At 39.7% G+C, this 23,974-nt stretch overlaps 1 protein-coding gene across 12 annotated transcripts in view; it reads left to right on the top strand.

The window, feature by feature from the left end:
• The window catches only part of ST7 (suppression of tumorigenicity 7), a 256,441-nt gene that overhangs the window by 127,564 nt on the left and 104,903 nt on the right, over window positions 1-23,974 (top strand). For 10 of the 12 annotated variants that reach the window (XM_027102111.1, XM_027102109.1, XM_027102114.1 and 7 more), the window contains exons 2-3: window positions 6,947-7,029; window positions 17,474-17,633. The exons of 1 other annotated variant lie outside the window; for it this stretch is intronic. In XM_027102111.1, the coding sequence (XP_026957912.1) occupies window positions 6,947-7,029; window positions 17,474-17,633 (243 nt within the window). The remainder of the gene's footprint in view (window positions 1-6,946; window positions 7,030-17,473; window positions 17,634-23,974) is intronic. One more of the 12 variants, XM_027102115.1, reaches the window with a different exon arrangement.

Genomic DNA, 23,974 nt, shown 5'->3' with positions numbered 1-23,974 from the left:
CTCAAATAATTCAGTTCTGAGGGTTCTACATAGCCTAGGTCTTGCTGTGTGAGGGTAGTATAAGTATGTCTGGACCTTCTTGATTTATTGGTGAGTAGTGGTCATTCAATCTACCTAATAAGCATCTCACACTGTGTAGGTACTCTGGGGATAGAAACACACACACACACACACACACACACACACACACACACACGATCAGAAGACAAGGTTAGAGCCATCAAAGACTCAATGTTTCCAGATGCAGGAAGTTTTTTTTGTTTTTTTAATCAGAAGTCCTGGGATAATGTTATTACAACCTCATCACCTAGTCCTCTACCCTTATGCAGGCATGCAGTGTTCATCAAACATTGAGTACCCCTGTGGACCAGGCTCTATGCTGGGTGCTGGATGCTGGATGATGGAGGTACAGTGAATGCTTGTAGGCTAGAGGAGGCCAGACTCTGGAGGACCATGTCTCCACAAGGCTTCTGTCTCTTTGCAAAATAAGTATAGGGAAGATTTTCTCCCATTAGAGGCAAATATGTCTTTTTTCTTCCTAATGTTAAACAGTTGATGAGAAACAAAAAGATTCATAACTTCAACCCTAAATTAAAGCATGTTTTAAAAAGCTAAAAATGTAAGACTTATACAAGCCTCTCTCCTATTCTTGACGAGAGTTCCCCAACATCAGCTTGCTTGTAAATAAAAGGGAACAGGTAATCTGAGATCTTGCTTCACTTGTCCTTTTGGGTTACCGAGGTTTGTATGTGACTGGGCTTTGGACAGTCCTTCATGGCTTAACAGATGGCCTCCCTCCAGCAAAGGACAGGGAACCATGAAGATTGAATACTGCTTCGTTATAGTTTCCCAGATCACAGCTGAGAAAAGAAAGAATGTGCTCAGCTCCACTCCTCAGTAGAGCCAGATGCCCAGTAAAGCAGAAACAGTATACCTGTAAAGTTGCCAAGGCAACGTCAAGGGTAGAGGGAAGAGTAGACAGAATGATTTATGAAGGTTTCTTGCCATAAGAACCGGTCTAAAAATATACTTCCATGTCTTTTTCCTCTCAAGGATAAATGCCACAGGATTTATCCAGGGAATTGTGATGCATAAAGCTTGAGACCTTATCAGAGCTCAAGGAGACCAGGGGTAAAGGGCAAGGAGAAGGGAAACAGGAGCAACAAATGAGAAAATGTGCTCCTGGTGTGCTTTTAATCTTCTGTTGAACTGATGCAGTTTTGCAGATGTAAAACTGACTTTTTTTGGAAACGTGCAAATGTTGTATATTTAAAATGTGCCTATTTTTTTTTTAAAAGACCATTTACTGGGGTAAAATGAAGATACTTAGTTTCCGTATTTAAAAAAAGTTTCCTCTGAGCTTCTACTTTAATATTAGTGGATTTGCAAAGGCAATCACAGATCAGGATGTGGAATAACATGCTATCATGGCAGCAGAGTTTGAAGTTGCATTTTATTTATGAACAGTTTAGAAAGACGCTCTTGGAGCAGATAGAGTTGGCTTATCTTAACACCCTTTCTGGGCTCACTGCAGTTAGCTGGAGTTATTGGATGTCCACATGGATTTTCACTTTCATGAATTATACATGAAGCTATCAGTTTCATTTGGTACGTAACAAATGATCATGGATATAGCAGCTTAAAACAGCACACATTTATTATCTCACAGCTTCTGTGGGTCAGGAGTACAGGCACAGTTTAGCTGGGTCTCACTAGGTTGTAATCAAGGTGTCTGTCAGGCTGTGATCTTATCTTCAGGCTCAACTGAGGGAGAGTCTACTTCCAAGTTCACTTAGGCTGGAGACTCAGGTTGGGACCATTGACCTAAACGATCATCAGCTAAATGAAATGAAGAAAAAGTAAAATTAAACAAGATAAACATTTCCTTTCCCTGGGATGCTTACTATCTACTTCTCTGGTAGAAGTTGTCAACTCCTTGGGAAAATAAATTGCATCTCACTGTGAGGGTTGAGGGAATTCCTGTTTCATGTGAGCCTCAGAACCACTCTGGGAAGGTGTGGGACTTTCCCAGGGCCTCGATGCTGCAGTTGGTTTCACATTTAGAGACGAAGTCTCCTAACCCTGCTCTCTTTCCCAGGCATAATGCTTTTACACAAAATCTCTTTATTATTATTATTATTGTTTTTCATCCAGCTTAAATAGACGTAGTTTCTTTAACCTTTCTTCCTAGGGACTTTAGTCCTAATCTTTTCAGTGATTGCTAATTGTTATAACTTTCTAATGTTTTCTACTTCACATGCCCTGTTTTAGCAAGGTGTTAAATGGAATACAGGACAAAGCAGACCCATATTTTTGGGTGCTGTAGACTTTATCACACTTCATATTCAGTTCTATCTAGTCAGTACCTCCAAGTCTTTGATGCTGCTTTAACCTCTTTCTTTTTTTAAAAAAAATTTCTTTTTCTATTTTTTCTTTTATTTATTTATTTATATTTGGCTGTGTTGGGTCTTTGTGGCTGCGTGCGGGCTTTTTCTAGTTGCAGCGAGTGGGGGTTACTCTTTGTTGTGGTGCGCGGGCTTCTCATTGTGGTGGCTTCACCTGTTGCAGAGCACCAGATCTAGGTGCATGGGTTTCAGTAGTTGTGGTGCATGGGCTCAGTAGTTGTGACTCATGGGCTCTAGAGCACAGGCTCAGTAGTTGTGGCACACAGGCTTAGTTGTTCCGTGGCATGTGGGATCTTCCCGGACCAGGGCTCAAACCCGTGTCTCCTGCACTGGCAGGTGGATTCTTAACCACTGTGCCACCAGGGAAGCCCAACCTCTTCTTTCAAGGGCTTGAATAAGGCGGAATATATCTTAAGGAGTCAAACACTTCTTAAGCGTTATGTGCTCACTCTGTTTTACAGAACATCTTTTCCAGGAGTCTAATTTGGGAATTGTTTGTGCTCTGAAGGATACGGGAGGAGGCTCTTACTGTCACGAGGGCCAGAAACAGGGCTGGCTCCTCACAGACAGGGCCTCACAGGGCCATTCCGAGTGCCTCCTCATTAAGCCCTCCGGTATTCTAGTTCCCTGCTCACAGGAGTGATTCTTCACTTTCCACAGTTGACCTGTTGTACTATATTCTTCCGTCCTCTCTTCTGTGATCCAGAGGGGTCACTGAGTTTTCAATCCATTAACCCACCCCTCATACCTAGTTTCTTCTCAGACCTGTACTTAATTTCTTCCTGTTTACTCATTAATTAAATGCGAAGACTGTACCAAGTTAAAGTTCAGCATCTTCAGAACACCTGATGACACAGTCCCTGAGGCTGCCCTTGAATAACTGATGCAGTATTCTTTAAGCAGTGACCTGTTAGAGTGCCCATCTGGATCGGACGAAAAGCCTTCTGACTTATTAATTTTTGTTTCCAGGTTGATATAGGACATTGTATAATTTATTTTTACCAAAGCTAGATTAGTCTTTACTGTTTGTTTTTGAATTTGTTTTTCCTTAGCCCCAGCACCTGTGGAGATAGTATCGATATGTCTATGGATGTCAGGAATATCCACTTTATGTTTCAAACCACACACCCCACAGTTTTCTGATCTAATTTTTAGGTACTTCATAAGGCCCTCATATATTTTCAAAAATAATTGCTAGTGACCCTGATGAAACTAGGCCAGGCAGTCCAGTTTGCAATGTGCAGCCCTCCTAATTTAATGGGGGAATCTTTAACTAGATGCTCCCCTTCGGGGTGGCTTCTTGCCCTTCCACCCTGGGGCTACACACACTGATGATAAGATCCCAGTGGACTTATCTTTTTTGCCCCTCCTGCTGCGGAGCACAGGCTCTGGACACGCAGGCCCAGCGGCCATGGCTCACGGGTCCAGCCGCTCCGTGGCACGTGGGATCCTCCCGAACCGGGGCACGAACCCCTGTCCCCTGCATCGGCAGGCGGACTCTCAACCACTGTGCCACCAGGGAAGCCCCAGTGGACTTGTCTTTAACAGTCAGTGATAAAAATAAGTACAGTGTTAAAAACATCCATCTTTCAGTATCACTTATTTAGAGCTTCCTCTCCTTTTCTAATGAAAGATTACTGTTTTCCTTTTGCTATTTTGTTCCTTAATGCTTTTCAGCAGCGTTCTCATGTTGCACCCTTGATGCCATGAGCCTGAGCTCTGGAGGCTGGATGACCGGTGTTCAGCTCTTTGCCCAGCCTCCACCTGTGAAATAAGATGAATAATAATATTGACCTCACAGAGCTGAAGTGAGCATTAAGTTCTCTAATTTGTAAAATTGCTTTATTATAAACTTTAAACACAGATAGATGGATTCAAGTGGCAAGTACTGATTGTTGATTTTTGTGCTCAGAATTGCTAAATGCCATGTCTTAATGATGTTAGCCAGAATGCCCAGTAGGACTGTAAAATTAATAGGTTATTAAATGAACACCTCCCACTCTCTAAATGTTTTCTATTTCTACTTTTCTCATTCTCTATTTGTGTCTCTATTTCTTTTAATGCCCACCATTCTCTTTCCCAACTTTGGTAGCTTTCTATAACTGGATATAGTAGAGAAGCATGTTTTAATTTTTGTATTACCTATGGTAGCTATATAATCTTAAGTAAAACTAAAGGTATAGAATGTTTATTTTTATCTCTTTAAAAAACTCACATAGTTTCTTTTTTTTCACTTGTCGATTCATTCTATAATTTTTTGTCCCCAGTCGATCAGCAATTTTCAGTAGAAAATCTTTTTTCCTCTATTGCTTTATGCTTTTGTTGCTGGGGAGTTAGCAGGGCTACCAAAGCACTTCAAATTCAGGCAAGTCTTTTCCTCTTTCTTTTAGAAATGGATTTTGTTGAATTCTATGTTCAGTTTGTCCCCAGAAACTTACTGAAAAGTATATGGTACAGATATGAATGTTCATAAATACAGAATAACAAAGTGAATACTCTATTTTGGTGACTTTTTAAAAATAATGGAAAATGTGGGATCATTCATAGCACGAGGAGGGGAATTTTGAGAATTTTAGGCACCTCAGAATCAGACTGTCAATTACAAGCTTTGTTTTTTTAATGGCCAAGCATAACCACCTCAGCTCAACCGTACCTCCTCTTGCCTCACAGCCCTAGGCTGACTGCTTCTTCTGTGCTTTTCGCTACCTCCCTGAAAGAGTCCACTTAGTCAAGTTGTGACTATTGACTGAGCACTTTGTGTTAGTCCAGATTCGTGATTGCAAATGACAGACCATGAGCCACGGCAAACCAGTCCATTTAAAGTGGGTGTTGGGGAGGAGAAGGTTTACTGAGAGCATGCCCAGTAACCAGGAAGGATGGAGTTAGTGCATCCTTCCACATTTGTGCCTTTGCAAAGGGTCCACAGCCCAAGCTCCTTCCCTCTTCAACCCGTGCAACCAGCTGGAAAGGCTGTGTGCTGTTTCCTCAGGGCCTCAAAGCAGGCCCCGTCCTTCACTCACATTGCTCTCCTTTCCTCCTCCTGCCCACTTTGGTCTGGTTAACTCCTGCTTACTCTCCCAGACATCTTCCTGACCCCCAGCCTGAGATGCATACCTTTTATGTGTTTTCATAAAATTCTGTGCACAGGACCCTTCTATGCACTTATCAAAACTGTCTGGTGATTGCTTGTTTACTTGTCTGTTTCCCAGCTAGACTTTGACCTTCTAGAGGGTGGGAGCTGTGTCTGAATCATGCTTCCATTCTTTGTCCACAGTCTCATTCATAAACAGAGAGAAGCATTTGTTGAATGAGTGAGCATAGGATCTTTGTTCATGTTGGTGACTTTGCTTTCTGGGCTGATCTCTGTTCATGCTGGTGACTTTGCTTTGACAAATACAAAAGCCTTTTCCCTTAATGACTTAAAAGTCCTACTTCTTTTTTTTTTTTTTTTTTTTTTTTGCGCTATGCGGGCCTCTCACTGTTGTGGCCTCTCCTGTTGCGGAGCACAGGCTCCGGACGCGCAGGCTCAGCGGCCATGGCTCACGGGCCCAGCCACTCTGCTGCATATGGGATCTTCCCGGACCGGGGCACGAACCCGTGTCCCCTGCATCGGCAGGTGGACTCTCAACCACTGCGCTACCAGGGAAGCCCAAAAGTCCTACTTCTAATGTTCTTCATTTTAAAACAGGACTGGATATGATCCCCTTCCACAAACATATTCAGTAAAGAAATGTGAATACGCATGCAAAAAACCCTTTAGGTCAGTTGTTGTTTTGGTAGTAGTCAAAGTTTTGTGCAATTTCTAGATATAAATAATGACTTAAAATATACTTATAAAATGTATAAGTGACCTTACTTAATGGGCAACCAGATCAACTGTGTAGTTGATATGCACAGTGTCAGGAGCAGGTCAGGAAGGTGTCTGACAATACACATTCATTTTTAGTGGCTTATTTTTCATCTTTTCTGCATTGAATACGATTATTTTGATGAGCAGTCTGACAACCTTGTAAGTTAGCTGAAAAAATTTTACTGATATATGCTAACTTACATGCTAACTCGTCCTTTCTTTTTCAGGGGTAAACATAGTGTTAGAATCTTTAATAACTGTTTAATATAGTTATTTTTCATTTGTTCTAAGGTTGAAATATGCTTGTTGGCTCATCAAAGACTGATGTGAGGGTCCCATAAAACATATTAGGGTACCTTCCGTTCCTCTCTAACTGTTTAATAACCAGCTTTGATTTGACTCCTCAGTGGCTGTAAATCCATGAAAATCATTCACAACAATAGCTTTGGGAGGCAGAAACAAAAAGCTGCTCTTTCTTCTTGTATGTAGTTGTTTTCTTTTAGGATATATAACTTGAATCTAGGATTCCGAGCCTGTGTACTGCTGAACCATTTTAGCGGCCCTTGGCTATGATTCTAGTAATTCTTGTCATCAGAAACAAATGATTTCACCAGAAAGGAAAATGAGAGCTGGTTTTACTGATGACATACTCATGCATTCTCTGTTCTTCTCCCTCTCTCTTGTTTTTCAGTGAGCATGTTTTTGAACACATTAACACCGAAGTTCTACGTGGCCCTGACAGGCACTTCCTCACTAATATCAGGGCTTATTTTGGTAAGTGGTGGAATCCCTGCTATTTAAAAACATGCTGATTACTAATATATACGTTATATATGTACAGGAAAAACTTCTGGAAGAGTATACACCAGCACCTTACAGTGACTGCGTGTGTGTATATGTTGGATAGGGGACTGATAGAGGCCTTTCACTATCCAGGTTATATGTTTTTAAAATATTGGAAAAAATATATATTTTTTAACAATTATATACTACTTTTGTTGAAGGAAAAAACAAAATGGAAAATAAAGGAAGACATAATTCTGTGTCAAATTCTAATGTCTAAGATACTATAAAGTAAGTGTGACTCAGTTAAACTAAAATGTTTTTCATTACCCTTTTCAAAATGGATTATTGGACATAATCAAGATCAGTAGAAATATAGCTCAGTTTCTTTAAATATATTGACATGGATGTGGCAATTCTAAGCTTTTTCCCCCTTCATCTCCTTTTCTTTTAAAATTTACATATATTTCCCTATTGCTTCCTTGAAAAAAAATCCCCAGTAGTCAAAAAGCAATATGATAATCACCCCTAAGGCTCCATTGCCTTATGTGCTAAAATAGTTATAGGTGTAATAAGTTATAACACCTGCAGTAGTTTTCTTTAATTTAAGTGACCTTAGAGGGGGGCATCTAAACTAGTGGAATCACTCTAATATAATTAAATTTATATTAAGGAGCTTTAAGGAGAAAGAGGTTTTAGAAAGCTTTTTTTCCCTCTATACATAATGCTGTGATTACTAATTATTATAGAGACATGGACAAGAAACAGTACAATGAGGTAACCGCTAGTGCTGTTTCCATTTTACTAATACATAAGCTGGATAGGAAGTAACCTATCTTAGGTCACATAGATGGCAAGTGGCAGAGCAGGATTTCAACCCAGACTGGCTTGCACCAGAGCCTGTGCTTTTATCACTCACTTCACTGCCTCTCTGGTTAAGTTCTCAGCTGTTTTCCCAGCTTGCTGAACAAATGGCAAGTCTGGATTTTATTCTAGTAGTATCTTGGTGTGGGTTCACTAGGCTATAAATGAATTACCAGAATGCAGGGTGAGCTAAGCCTAACAGTCATTTTCCCTTCTCACTTAGAGATGGTGATGTCCCATGTCCTTGCTTCTCTTCTCCTCCAAATAAAGGGGTTTCCTTAGACCATGACCAACTTTGCAGATCCAGGCTTGTGAGGCTTTCTCCCTGTGTGTGGAGTGCAGCTGCTGAAGCCTGATGGTCACTGCCGTGTTGTTTTATGATATATTTGCCTTGCTGCATTCCTAGGAAGCAGAGGATACTCCTGACTAATGTAAAACTTTGAGCAAAGGAAAACCTCTGATGTGTGAAGATTTTGAAAGCCCTTCTCAAAAATGCTTGGTCTGTCATATATACACTACCAAATATAAAATGGATGGCTAGTGGGAAGCTGCTGCATAGTACAGGGAGATAAGCTCTATGCTTTGTGACGCCCTAGGGGGGTGGGAGGGAGGCTCAAGAGGGAGGGAATATGGGGCTATACGTATACATATACCTGATTCACTTTGTTGTACAGCAGAAACTAACACAACATTGTAAAGCAGTTATACTCCAATAAAGATGTAAAAAGAGAGGCATGGACATACATACACTACCAAATGTAAGGTAGATAGCTAGTGGGAAGCAGCCGCATAGCACCGGGAGATCAGCTCGGTGCTTTGTGACTGCCTGGAGGGGTGGGATAGAGAGGGTGGAAGGGAGGGAGACACAAGAGGGAAGAGATATGGGGACATATGTATATGTATAACTGATTCACTTTGTTATAAAGCAGAAACTAATATACCATTGTAAAGCAATTATACTCTAATAAAGATGTAAAAAAAAAAGATGTAAAAAAATATAGTGTAAAGAACACTAAATCACCTCTAAAAAATTAAAAAATAAAAAAGTGGATATATATATATGTATAACTGATTCACTTTGCTGTACAGCAGAAACTAACACACTTCATTTTATTTTTTAAAAAATTTTTATTTATTATTATTTTTTTTAACATCTTTATTGGAGTATAATTGCTTTGCAATGGTGTGTTAGTTTCTGCTTTATAACAAAGTGAATCAGTTATACATACACATATGTTCCCATATTTTTTCCCTCTTGCGTCTCCCTCCCTCCCACCCTTCATATCCCACCCCTCTGGGTGGTCACAAAGCACTGAGCTGATCTACCTGTGCTATGCGGCTGCTTCCTACTAGCTATCTATTTTACGTTTGGTAGTTTATATATGTCCATGTCACTCTCTCACTTAAACACAACACTTTAAATCAACTATACTCCAATAAAAATTAAAAAAATAATAATATATTAAAAAAAATTCTTGGTCTGTACTGAAGACAAAGTCACTACCATGTGGGAATAGCTCTTGATAGCTTTAGGCTCCTGCTTTAGAGATTGTTGACACTGGTGGTATCCAGCCCTTGGGGACTCAACTTTGCTAGCCCTTGAAATGCACCCAGGGCTGAACTTTCTCTTCAGCCACTGTGATTTTCTGCCAAGTGCATTTCATGGAGAGACAGCATTGAGGTCAAGAGTCAGGTGCTTTGCAGAATAGCTGTGTGCATAGAACTGCTTAGTGGTTTGTTTCCTGGCATCAGAGAGATAATTACCTAACTACTCTCCCCTAAGCAATGTCAAGGGAGCCAGGCGGTGAATACTGAAAGTGCAGGGCTGGCCCTGAGGAATTTGTTTGGGGACCTCAGTATTTCTATGCTGGAGACTGAAATGATCATGCAATGTAATGTCTTAGGCGAAGAGAGGTAAACACAAACAAACAACCCCCCCCCCCGCTATTTCCCCTATGAAGGAAACATCAGTTAACTGAACAAACGTACATAGAAATAAAATGTGTTTGGCAAATGCTGCTTTTACACTAACATGTTTAAAAATAAGTGAGGACTCAGAAGTGTGTATTTTACTAGATATCACTGCTAGTTCTTAATTTCACAAGTTGAAAGCCAGCAATGAGTTTGTTATGCCACCTACTTGTCATTCTTCCCTTACGGTTCCTGGGCCCATATCCCCTCCAGGCACCTCCTTCCCTTGCTTAACTTCCAGCTGCCCCGTCTGGCCACTTGGCACAAGCTTTCTCATCTCAGCCCAGTTCCAGCCACAGGAACTGCACCTGTTGTCGCAGTCCAAACCCACCAATTTAGTCTTTTATCTGCTGTGGGAAGGACATGCCCAGTCTGCTTGATGTAGCCTCTGTGGGCAATGTTTTTTTTTGTGGAAAAAATTTCTGAGTTTTGTTTTTGCTCTTGAGAATGGTAAGGTGGATATGTGGAGAAAATGCTCCCCTTAATTTTCTCAAAATGTTAGTAGAATGGAGAAAATGCTGCTGTATTGACATTTATACTTAGATCCCTGTGTCCCCATTAACATGTGTATAGACATGCTCCTACACCTACGTGTTACACATTCATGTTAAATACAGAGATATGGGAAAAGGCAGCCAAAGCAATATTTTTAAAAATGAGAATCAAGAATAAAAATAGAATATTAGGGCTTCCCTGGTGGCACAGTGGTTAAGAATCTGCCTGCCAATGCAGGGAACACGGGTTCAAGCCCTGGTCCAGGAAGATCCCACATGCCGCAGAGCAACTAAGCCCATACACCACAACTACTGAGCCTGCACTCTAGAAGCTGCGAGCTACAACTACTGAAGCCCGCGCGCCTAGAGCCCGTGCTCCACAACAAGAGGAGCCACCACAATGAGAAGCCTGCGCACCACAAGGAAGAGTAGCCCCCGCTCGCCGCAACTAGAGGAAGCCCGAACGCAGCAACAAAGACCCAATGCAGCCAAAAATAAAATAAATAAATTTAAAAAAAAAAGAAAAAAGAAAATTAAAATAGTAAATAAAAGAATTAATTCAGGGATTAGGCGTAAAACAATTGTTTTCAGAAAAGCAGTAGAAGAGATGACAATTAGATAGGAATCAGTTGTAATGAAAGGTCCTTTTATTGTGTTTCCACTCTATGCCAGGTACTGTTCTGAGCACTTTGAATGTATTATTTCATTTAATTCTAAGTGAATTCTAATTCTGATTTCATTGAAATTCTAAGTGGTTGATATAACCAATGCCTCTATGCTCTGAGTATAAACAGACACAAAATTTAAATAAATTGCCCAAGGGTATATAGCAGACAGATGGTGAGATTTGCATTTGGGTCTGTCTGACCATGCCCTCTATCCCCTCCTGTTCAAAAGTAAGGGAGTGGGACTAGAAGATTGTTGTGGCTCCTTTCAACTCTTTTTCATTCATCTAAAGAACTTGACCTCCACTTGACCCGAAAATCATGCAGTTGCAGGGCTGGAGGAAGGAACCCTCAGAAGCCATCCAGTTTAAGCCAGCAAAGACCTAAGGAACAGGCACCCAGAAAGCTTCTGACTTGCCTAGGTCACCTTGCTAGGCAAGGTATAGGGAAGGCTCGAATTTAAATTTCCACTGCTTTGTCCCAGCATCATTCTGCCTCTCATAAACATGTTGACTAGGAAGATGGGTAGCAGCATTGTCTAGTGGTTGATGTATTCCTTTGAACAGACCCGTAGAAATGGGTCAGGTAGATAAAGAGAGAAGGAAAAGAAAAAGAAAGAAAGAGAAAGGAAAGGGGGAGGGAGGGAGACTACAAATGTCTCTGGAGGGAACATTTTTTCTTTTTCCAATCAGCCATGGATTAGGTCAGATTTGGTCAGTCTAGAACATGGACCATCACTTAACACAATTTATAATTTCATTTGTGACATTTATGGTCTTATCCTCTCTGTGATGGAAGCTTCACAAAGGCTGGGAACATATCTGTGTTTTTGTGTTCAACTGTATAATGTTTGGGTAGACTCTTAAGAAATATTTGTTGAATGCACACAGATCCAGTGAGTGAATGAATTAACTGACTGTATCAGAATTATCTGGGGAGCTTGTTTAAAGTGATGGATTCTGAGTACCACCCCAGACCAACTGAATCAGAATCTCTAGGGCAAGGGCCTAGAGGAAAGCTGCCACCCAGGAGGAGCTGACAGAGCTTGGGGCGCCATGGCACAGGCTGGCATTTCCCACTTGTCAGTGGTCCCCATGACTTCACCCCAGGAGAGTGGCCCTCCCGTCCAGGCCATAGTCATTAATGCTACAGTGGAAAATCTCATCCTGTGAACACGCAGACACTGAGGTGGGCATGGATCACTGGCTGTTGACCTTGAAGAGAATCTCACTTCTCTGTCTCCTCTCTTTTCTTAAAGCCTTGGCAATAGGTGGCCAGGAAAGGGGGTGGAAGGACATGAAGAGCAGCTCTTTACACAGCCCCCCTGAACTACTTAGGGGAACAGATGACTGAGGGGTGATTGGCTGGGCCCAAGGCGGCAGGAGGCCAAGACCCACTCTATAGCTCTTCGGTATTCCTAAACAAAACAGGCAGGAGCCAGGAGGAAAGAAAGGGGTGGGAGGGGCGGGGGGGGGGAGGAAAAAAAAAAAAAAAAGAAAAGAAAGAAGGAAGGAAGGAAAGAAAAGAAAGAAAGAAAGGAAGGAAGGGAGGAAGAAAAGGAAAGAAAGAAAGAGAAAGAAAGGAAAGAAAGAAAGAAAAAAGGAAGAAAGAAGGAGAGAGAAAAAAAAGGGAAGGAAGGAAGGGGGAGGGAGGGAGGGAGGAAGTTCTGTCATGCGGAATTGCAAGGGACTTTGAAAGGGTCAGTGGTATGGAGGAAAGGGTATACTTGCAAATTCTAACAGGAAACTAAAAATGTTATGGATATTACTATAACCCATGCCATTTGCCTTGGTTTATCTTCAAGCCTAGAAGATCCCCTCTTGTCAAAAAACTGTTTACCACTAGATAATATTTCAAGACTTAGAGCAGGTGTCAATTTGGCAGTCTATTTGGGAGTAGACTGCCAGAGTTTCGTATTTCCTCTTCAGTCTCCACCATTGCTGTATCTATCCTGTGATATCATCATCTACTTTAATCCTTGGGAAACACATAGCCAGTTTCAGGCTGTGACACCTTTGTGTTTCCCATGGGTTTAATGGAATTACATTGTGGAATTACAATGGTGCTGCTATGTGGAAATCTTGAAGCAGTTTTGAGTATGTTATAGGATACAGGAGAGAGAAGTGTTTTATATATAGAACATGCAATTCAAGAAGGGGAGGTCTTGTTGGATAGGAAGAATCTAGGCATCTTTATGAAAGGTTCAGCTTTTAGGTCTGTTAGACAGATGGAAGCGCCTTGTTTGTTAACCCTTTGCCAGATTTTTGTTCCTTCCCTGCAGGTGAAGATGAGATAAATTTACACCCTTAGGCCAGCTGCAAACCTGGATCTCCACTCCCAGCCCACAGCCCCATTGCTCCTTGATCATCCCCTCTGCTTCTGTCATATAGTAATGGAGAGGGTTACGAGGCTAGGTAACTGCGTTCTTGACAAATGAATCTTTGTTTTAAATATGATCTGGGTCCTGAGTATAGCGTATGGCCCTTCTGTCCTGCAAGGTATAGATCCAAACCATTTCTTTGACCCTCACATTCCCAATTCCATCCCTGCTTCCTTTATTCTCAGATAATAACCCTTACCTGCATCTCCACTGAGATCAGTGTCATCTACATTTTATTCATTTGTTGCCTTCTTACCTGTAAAACAGCTCATCTCACACCCTACTTTCCAAAATAGAATGTATTCTTCTGTTCATTCCTGCTTCCCTTTCGTCTTTAGAGCAAGAAATGGTAAGGTACCTTTTTAAGGCAGGGTAAATGTTCTTCCTGGGCTCCTGGTGTCATGTCTCTTGGTCATTTGTACGCTTTTGCACTTCGGTTTCTCTCTTTCTACTAGATTCTTTCCTCTTCCACAAATAGGTATAGGTCTCTCTTTTTTTTTATAACAAACAAAATGTACACAAAACCTTTCATTGGTTTTAAACAATATCCCATTAAATCACCAGGCCAGCCCTTATCATCCATCCGTTCAACCTTTTAGCCATCTATCCATTCAGTCTTTAAACCATCCATCCTTCCATCCATCCATCCATCCATCCATCCACCCATCCAACATTAACTGAGTGACCTTATTTTACACATTATGCAACTGAGCCCCAGAGAATCAAGAGTACCAACCAAGACGTACAACTCAGCTATTATGAAATATTTTAGGGCCTTTACCTTTCAGCTAGATGGTAGGGTCATTGTTGACTTCCTGAATGACAAACCTACTTGATGCTTTTTAGTTCTCATCTTACTTGATCTGTATGATTCTTAGGGTAGAGAGATTACACTTTTAAAAACTGTGAAATGTGTAAATTTATGTTTTAATTTTATGGTTATTTGTCAGATTAAAAACTGTTTTGTTCCACTGTGGCAACTCCATTAAGCTACTAGCATGTCTAAGGGCTAGTTTTAAAATCTAAATTTGTTTATGAGAGCTTTGCTATTTACACTGTAGGTTATGCACCAGGGAGAATAATTCAAAGTGACACCAAATATGTGCGTGTTAAATAACACCATCTGCCCATTTGGATCTGTGCAGCTCTTTAAAAATACTGTGAGGTTCTGGCCCAAATCCTGTCATGTTTCAGGATATGGGACAGATTATTATGCTAAGACCCCAGATTAGAAGATTTGGTTTGAAGTTTAAGAAGGCTTCAAGTCCTTTCCTACTTCGTTTTAGTAGTTGTTTATTTAATTCATATTAGAGTGTCAACCCCAGGGCATTGTGGACACTAGTATAAAGGACTGTGTTAGGAAAGAAGCCATCTACTGCTCTGATAGGTCAGGCTTGAGAAGACCCTCCTTTGCCTCCCAAGCAGCTGCATGAATAACCCAGTCTTTACTGAGGTCTGTTATTTTTGCATTAGAAATACTGGGTGGAAGGTCTGTCTCCTGTTATAATGCAAATACCCCATTAATATGAATCATTTATACCTTAGGATGTATTATCCAGTCCCATTTGATAGACTACTTCTGGATTAGTTTTGATAGCTAAGAAAGCAAAAAGAGACAGTGGAGTTGGAGGGCATTTGAAAGTGAAGATTTTAAAAGGGAAGCGATAGGCTACATCTGTCTGTTTAAATGAGCAAGAGAGTTATAAAAAGATGTCTTGTTTTAGGGCCCTAGTAAGATTAGTGGCTCAAGAGCTGGGGCTTCAGGCTGAATAGCTACTTCATTAGCTATGTGACTCTGGTCAGGTCACCACACCTTGACATGTAGCCCTCATTCCTCATCTCTAAATGAAACTGTTCAGGGTCCTTTAGGGTCCCTTTTAGTGCTGACGTTCTCCGATTCTGCTGGAGAAACTGAGAAATCTGAAAGAGTCCCAAAGTGGTTTCTTTTGGGGGGGGGGGTGAATGGGAGCAACTTGTGAGAGGCATTGTGGGTCTGTGGCAGGCACTGGTAGTAGCAGGGGCTACATCTGTGTTCTGTGGCCCTGGAGCACAGCCCATGCCTGGATTGGAGCATTTAGTGCTGTGTAAATGAATGAATGAAGGACTGGCAGATGCCTTAACAGCATAAAATAGAAAGCAGAGTAAAGACTTGGGGCAAAGAAAACTCTACCCCACAAGTGTTTGAGAGCCATTGCCAGTTCTGTGACCATTGTTCTGGGTCCTTTGGAGCCTTCCATCTCTTCTAATAAAGGCAAAGCCATGAATCTTTTTTGGGTGGTCAGGACCAAATGGTGAGCTGTCTCCTTTTTCACAATGATTACCACGGCTCTCAGCCAACCATTTAGTAGCAAGATGCTGTACTATCCTGAATTGTAGACCAGCAAGAAGAGGGATGCACCACAGCAGTATGTGAGGTGTGCTATGTACAGCATCGATGTAATAAATGATAGCTTTGCTATTGCTTTTGGGAACCAACTATGCAGAAGGCACTGAACTAGGTCTTTTACGTGGGGTTTGAATCTAGATGTTTTACATGAGTGTGAAATTGAGGACCCTCAAGGGTAAATAACAAATATGATTTCCACTTTACAGTTGAAAAAACTGATGTTAAAATAGATTAAATAACTCACTTGAGGTTACAAATTCCCTTCTAGATCCATGGTCAGTAAATTTGCCATTCTTGAACTTTCTGCTTTCTTCAAGCAAGATCTTTTATTCCTAGCATTCCAGATGTTACAGACTGGTCCTATCCGTTCTTAGCTTTCATATTGTATTCTCCCTGTCTTCTCAGTCAAATTACTTAAATGTTTTAACATGTGAAAATTCATATAGTCAAAAGGAATAACCCCTTGGAGTTAAATCGAGTTTTCCTGTTATAGGATTGCAAACATTTGGTTTGATTAACAGTTCCTTCTGGTCATTTGTAGATGTTCTTTCTGTCCTTTTAAAGAAATTTTTGGTAGAGCAAAACATCAATTTTTAAATGATAGCCCGAAGTCCATTCCACAGAAGATAACAAAATCTTGTTTTTATGAAATAAGTAAGGATAAAGGTAATTAAGTCTATGTTATTTCCATATTCTATTACAAAAATATAGTATAGTTATCCTAGGAGACTCTGGGATATAGTTGATTCTTAAATTTCTTCTGTGTAGTGATTTGTGACTGCTTAAGGAACAAATCTCAAATCAGGGAAGCCAAGGAAAGGATGTGGGGAGAGCAGCTTCAAACAGTGGTGGGAAAGTGCTCAGAGGGGCTTTGGGGGTAGGGGCAGGTAAAAAGATTGGGGGAGGTGGCTGGCTTTCCCCATGCTCAGGAGCCCTGATTTCAGTCTAGTCATGTGAGCTTCGGTGCTTCTTTCCTTCTATTAATGAAAGTTATTTCTTTTCTTCCTTGCAAACAGCACATAACAACTGGTAAGCTTGTGAGCTAGGAAACATTAATGGTGTACAACAGATGCTAGCATTTACAAAGCACACTCAGCAGGTGGGATGCTACTGAATCTCTCAGCAGTTGGGTGCCCTCGATACATGAAATAGGATGGCTTTTATTCTTTCTGTAAAGCCGGATTTCTCTAGGGAGATGCTTTTTTTAAAACAGAATTTTACTATCTTAAAAATGTATACAGTTATGACTTTATCAGAATATAAGATGCCAAGAATTGGAATATTTCATAAGCCATACTTCTAAAACTGGCTTGTTGGTATTCATTTCTGGAATTGTTTTTTAGCTATGGTGATTTTATTATCAGAATATTATGTAAATTTGGAGGAAAATAATGAGCAGCTCTTAACAATGTTCTTTCACCAGGATTGTAGCTATAAATTTTCCTTAAAAACCAGTATTAAGTGGAAAAAACATCATTGAGAAGTTAAAATGTAATTGGTATTTACTTTTATCAAACTTCTTAATTTTTAGAAATAAACCATTTTTTTGGAATAAAAATGTTTAAACCAGTGTTTAAGGTGGGTATAATTAGTAAGTGCAACACAGTTATGGGCATGTACAAAATCATAGCTGGTAACAAGGACCCTAATCACGCTTATTATCTTTCTGTTCTAGATATTTGAATGGTGGTATTTTCGCAAATATGGAACATCATTCATTGAACAAGTCTCAGTAAGCCACTTGCGCCCCCTTCTGGGAGGGGTTGACAACAACTCCTCCAACAATTCTAACTCCAGTAATGGGGACTCAGATTCCAACAGGCAAAGCGTCTCAGGTATGGAAAGTCCTTCAGTCTGCAACATTATTTACTTACTCTTACTAAATTATTATGACTATAAGACAATAAGAATGTTGTTATTTAAAGATTAGACTTCAAAGAAAAGTACGATTTATTTTCCCAAGAATTTGACAACTTCTACAAGAGAAGTAGAGTAGAAGCATCCCAGGGAAAGGAAATGTTCATCTTGTTTAATTTTACTTTCTCTTCCATTTGATTTAGCTAATGATCATTTAGGTCAGTGGTTCCCACCTGAGTCTCCACCTCCTTGTCCTTAGTCCCTCAAACTTCATTAAATGTATCCATTCTCTTCCATGCTAATTGTAGAACCTTATGTCTAACTAGATCTGATAACATCACTCCTCTGCTTAAAAGTCTTGGTTGGTTCCCATTCCACTAAAGATAAAGCCCAGATTCCAGATTACTTAGCACAGCATAAGCTGCTTCTATCTTGCCAACCTTGGTTTCTGTCATTTCTTGAACAGGCCATGTTTTCTCATGACCCTCTGCCCAGAAGTCTGTCTTCCCTCCTCCGTGCTTGCTCATCTTTCACAACCCAACTCAAATGTGACCTCCTGGGAAGCCCTCTCTGATAAGCTGTACAATATTTCTCCACCTTTGTTGACTCATATATTTTTACCTTTAGCAACATTTATTAAATTGTACTGAAATTTTTAAGCTTACTGCTTTACTGTAATATCTCTAGCATTTTGCATAGTGTCTACTATATCACTGAAACTCAATGAATGAATGAATGAGGGTATACATGGCCTGTAATTTCTCTACTCATGAAAGAAGAGGGACGAATATAATTTCCTAGCTTGGTCTCTTCATCACCTCAGTAAACATTTCCTAACTCTCTAACATGGACTTGGCCTTATACAGGTTCTTATGAATATTATGATTTTAAAAAATGTCGAAGTCCTTGTCCCCATTGAACTCTTGTGTCTACTGAAGGGAGACAGAGTGTTAAGTGCTCTGATTATATGAGGGAAACATGCAATACTTTGGAGTACAAGGGAGGGCTTCCCGATCCAAACTGGGGGAAGAAGTTTGCTTCTTGAAGGAGAGAGTACCACTTCTGAGACTTGAAGGATGAAGAGGGAGAGATTAAAGAACTAAGTTAGATCTTTTTTCTTTCCTCCCTAGAATAACTCAGTTCATATTTCATAACTGTCTAGCCAGGTGATAGGCATCAAGGAGCATTGTATATATATTTTATTCCTGTTGTTGATTCAATGCTCTTTTAATATAATAGAACCTTTGCCAGCCGGCCATGAGTGGTAGTGGGTACCTCTGAGTACACATTTATTTCATTCTAAAGGGTACACATGTGAGAGATGGTGCCACTCAGGTAACAAAATTGTCTGGGACTTTATAAACTCATCTGCTTTGTGGAAGAAACAGAGATCTGAGCAAAGTGAAATATTACTTCAACCAGGTACTCTAACACACGTGGCATATTATTCTAATGAGGAGTCTTGATCATTCAGTCATTGTCACTATGGATAATTGCCTCACTTTGCATATGTTGGAAGACCCTACAGATTAAATGTGCTCTTGTCTGATCTGATTTACTACAGTCTTTGTATGTCACAGAACATTGTAGAAAATTAACAGATTGAAAACAGAAAGCAACCTCATTTAAGGACATTTTTTATTGTGAGTACATTTTTATTTTCATTAAAATTCTCGCTCTGCCCAATTTAACATCATTCCTTAATGCGACGAAGAGTTCATACTCTCCTTATTGTTGCTGTTACTTTGCTGACTCTCTGTGGATGCCTTGAATAAGCCTTATGCATTATATAAATCTTGATGCTATTCTTAGTGCCGGTACAGCAGTTTTTAAAGGGAGAATCTCAGTCCTTTATAAAAATACATTCGACAATGATGATCATGGAACTTCCCAATTTTATTTGTACTGAGTTTTTACCCTGCTAAGACTAAGCTTTTGAATATTATTATTAATTCAATTTCACTAGTATTTGCTGACTGTCTACTACTATGCATGCAGTATTTCCATTCATTTCCTGTAACAGATACAGCGTTTATGATCTGATCTCATAACAGTGTTCAAGTAATTAGATTTAGGAAAATGGAAATTATCTTGTCCAAGTATATTTAGGGCTCAATCTGCCTACTTCTCCTTGACATCTGGGTTTCTAGTATTTGGCTAAGTCAGCTCAACAAACATGTGTGTTGGTATGGAAGTGCCAGGTACCATGGGATTAATACCATTTCCCACTTCTCTTTTCTTGTGGTGATTTTTATTTTTGAATAAGAAAAATGCTATAAAAGTACACTGTCTCTGTTTATCTCTACCCTTAATCACTTTCTATTTCATAGTCTAGTTTCAGCTAAGTATAAAGGAAAAAGAAGGTCCAAAGCTGAGGGTAATCAATACATTTTCTTAAAATAGAGGAATTTGTTTTAAAATTTATATTGCCTTAATAATGATAAAATGACTATTGCCTTAATAAAAGAAGCATCATAAGACAGCTCTTTGCTGAATCTTACGTGACATAAAACGTGACTAACCAAGTCCCATGGACATTTGCAAAGGCAGTTAAATGGCATTTCTTATTTGAAAAAAATCATTGAAAAATTTAAAAACAGACAGAAAATACTAGTTATAAACATTGGACTATATGAAAACTCATAGTGTAGCTCTTTCTTTAAAGAATCATTTGTTTTGATTAAAAGCGGAAAGACCTGGCCTACCTAAGAATAATTTGGGGTGGAGAAATGGGAAGGGAGAAAGTTGTAATTGTTACAGGAGACTATTCATATATTGTTTAACATTTGGATTTGTGCAAATTGGCCTGAGTGCAGACCCTCTCAAAACTTGCATTGATCTTTATCTGTGGGCCAGAAGAGAAATGTAGTTAATTATACAGCTTCTTTTTAAAAAAAATATTTATTTATTTACTTGCTGTGTCAGGTCTTATTTGCGGCATGTGGGATTTTTTGTTGCGGTGCATGGGCTCCTCTCTAGTTGTGTCGCGCGGGCTCCAGAGCTCTTGGCCTCTGTAGCTGTGGCACGCGGGCTCTGTAGTTGTGGTTCACGGGCTCCCTAGTTGTGGTGCGCAGGCTTAGTTGTCCCGCAGCATGTGGGAATCTTAGTTCCCCGACCAGGGATGGAACCAGCATCCCCTGCATTGCAAGATGGATTCTCAGCCACTGGAACACCAGGGAAGTCCCACAGCTTCTTAATCTAGCCAAATTTCAGATTGTCTGGTTTAGGTTAACATTTATGAACATTTCACTTATCTCGATTTATTTGGGAGCTAAACTGCTATTTTTCTCACAAATATACAGTTTCTGATAAACGCTGCTGATATATTTTACATGTCATCATGTTTCCTGCTGCCATTTCTTAATTCAGCTTAACTTATGAACTGATGATGCACAAGGATTTAAAATGTGTCCAACTTCTCCCTGTCTTAAGGGAAGGGATTCTCAGGGTCCAGTAACATTCTGAATTTGGGTTCATGGGAAAATCTGTTTGATAATTTGCCCTGTTCTCAAATAAGATGTCATAAAGACAAAGGTTTGCAGTGTTCACCTTCTTCAAGATACTTACAAAAGTGCAGAGTGTTCCATCACATTAGAAGTATGCTTGTCAAAGTCAAGGTTAAATTCCCTGAGACACTTTAATAGCATCTTGCATAGAACTGGATCTTTAGACAAACTCTGGTTATAGTCACTTGGTTTCCTGTTGCAAATCATGTCATTTTAATCTCTATGTAAGATAAATACATATCATATACATTTTTAACATCTTTATAGGAATATAATTACTTTACAATGTTGTGTTAGTTGCTGCTGTATAACAAAGTGAATCAGCTATATGTATGCATATATCCCCATATCTCCTCCGTCTTGCGTCTCCCTCCCACCCTCCCTATCCCACCCCTCTAGGTGGTTACAGAGCACCGAGCTGATATCCCTGTGCTATGTGGCTACTTCCCACTAGCTATCTATTTTACATTTCGTAGTGTATATATGTCCATGCTACTCTCTCACTTTGTCCCAGCTTACCCTTCCCGCTCCCCGTGTCCTCAAGTCCATTCTCTACGTTTGCGTCTTTATTCCTGTCCTGCCACTAGGTTCCTCAGAACCTTTTTTTTTTTTTTTTTTTAGATTCCATATATATGTGTTAGCATACGGTATTTGTTTTTCTCTTTCTGACTTACTTCACTCTCTATGACAGACTCTACGTCCATCCACCTCACTACAAATAACTCTATTTCGTTTCTCTTTATGGCTGAGTAATATTCCATTGTATATGTGTGCCACATCTTCTTTATCCATTCATCTGCCGATGCACACTTAGGTTGCTCCCATGTCCTGGCTATTGTAAATAGAGCTGCAATGAACATTGTGGTACATGACTCTTTGAATTATGGTTTTTTCAGGGTACATGCCCAGTAGTGGGATTGCTGGGTCATATGGTAGTTCTATTTTTAGTATTTTAAGGAACCTCCATACTGTTCTCCATAGTGACTGTATCAATTTACATTCCCACCAACAGTGCAAGAGGGTTCCCTTTTCTCCACACCCTCTCCAGCATTTATTGTTTGTAGGTTTTTTGATGATGGGCATTCTGAGTGGTGTGAGCTGATACCGCAGTGTAATTTTGATTTGCATTTCTCTAATGATTAGTGATGTTGAGCATCCTTTCATGTGTTTGTTGGCACTTTGTGTATCTTCTTTGGAGAAATGTCTATTTAGGTTTTCTACCCATTGTTGGATTGAGTAGTTTGTTTTTTTGATATTGAGCTGCTTATATATTTTGGAGATTAAACCTTTGTCAGTTGCTTCATTTGCAAATATTTTCTCCCATTGTGGGGGTTGTCTTTTTGTCTTATTTATGGCTTCCTTTACTGTGCAAAAGCTTTGAAGTTTCATTAGGTCCCATTTGTTTATTTTTATTTCCATTTCTCTAGGAGGTGGGTCAAAAAGGATCTTGCTATGATTTACATGATAGAATGTTCTGCCTATGTTTTCCTCTAAGAGTTTTATAGTGTCTGGCCTTACATTTAGGTCTTTAATCTATTTTGAGTTTATTTTTGTGTATGGTGTTAGGGAGTGTTCTAATTTCATTCTCTTACATGTAGCTGTCCAGTTTTCCTAGAACCACTTAATTGAAGGGCCATCTTTTCTCCATTGTATATTCTTGCCTCCTTTATCAAAAATAAGGTGACCATATGTGCGTGGGTTTATCTCTGGGCTTTCCATCCTATTCCGTTGATCTATATTTCTGTTTCTGTGGCAGTACCATACTGTCTTGATTAAGGTAGCTTTGTAGTATAGTCTGAAGTCAGAGAGCCTGATTCCTCCAGCTCTGTTTTTCTTTCTCAAGATTGCTTTGGCTTATTCGGGGTCTTTTGTGTTTCCATACAAATTGTGAAATTCTTTGTTCTAATTCTGTGAAAAATGCCATTGGTAGTTTGATAGGGGTTGCGCTGAATCTGTAGATTGCTTTGGGTAGTAGAGTCATATTCACAATGTTGATTCTTCCAATCCAAGAACATGGTATATCTCTCCATCTTTTTGTATCATCTTTAATTTTTTCCATCAGGGTCTCATAGTTTTCTGCATACAGGTCTTTTGTCTCCTTTAGTAGGTTTATTCCTAGGTATTTTACTCTTTTTGTTGCAATGGTAAATGGGAGTGTTTCCTTAATTTCTCTTTCATATTTTTCATCATTAGTGTATAGGAATGCAAGAGATTTCAGAAGTGCATTAATTTTGTATCCTGCAACCTTACCAGATTTAATGATTAGCTCTAGTAGTTTTCTGGTGGCATCTCTAGGATTCTCTATGTATAGTGTCATGTCATCTGCAAACAGTGACAGTTTTGATTCTTCTTTTCTGAGTTGGATTCCTTTTATTTCTTTTTCTTTTCTGATTACTGTGGCTAAAACTTCCAAAACTATGTTGAATAAGAGTGGTGAGAGTGGGCAACCTTGTCTTATTCCTGATCTTAGTGGAAATCACTTCAATTTTTCAACATTGAGAACGATATTGTCTGTGGGTTTGTTATATATGGCCTTTATTGTGTTTAGGTATGTTCCCTCTATGCCCACTTTCTGTAGAGTTTTTATCATAAATGGGTGTTGAATTTTGTCAAAAGCTTTTTCTGCATCTATTGAGACGATCATATGGTTTTTCTCCTTCAATTTGTTAATATGGTGTATTACATTAATTGATTTGCATATATTGAAGAATCCCTGCATTCCTGACTTAAATCCCACTTGATCGTGGTGTGTGATCCTTTTAATGTGCTGTTGGATTCTGTTTCCTAGTATTTTATTGAGGATATTTGCATCT

The sequence above is a fragment of the Aethalodelphis obliquidens genome, unplaced genomic scaffold (assembly GCF_003676395.1).
Source record: "Aethalodelphis obliquidens isolate GAN/ISIS:26980383/991018 unplaced genomic scaffold, ASM367639v1 scaffold5, whole genome shotgun sequence".
NCBI classification, from domain to species: Eukaryota; Metazoa; Chordata; class Mammalia; order Artiodactyla; family Delphinidae; genus Aethalodelphis; species Aethalodelphis obliquidens.
The sequence above is the reverse complement of the archived record's forward strand: the minus strand, read 5'-3'. Positions and strand labels throughout refer to the sequence as shown.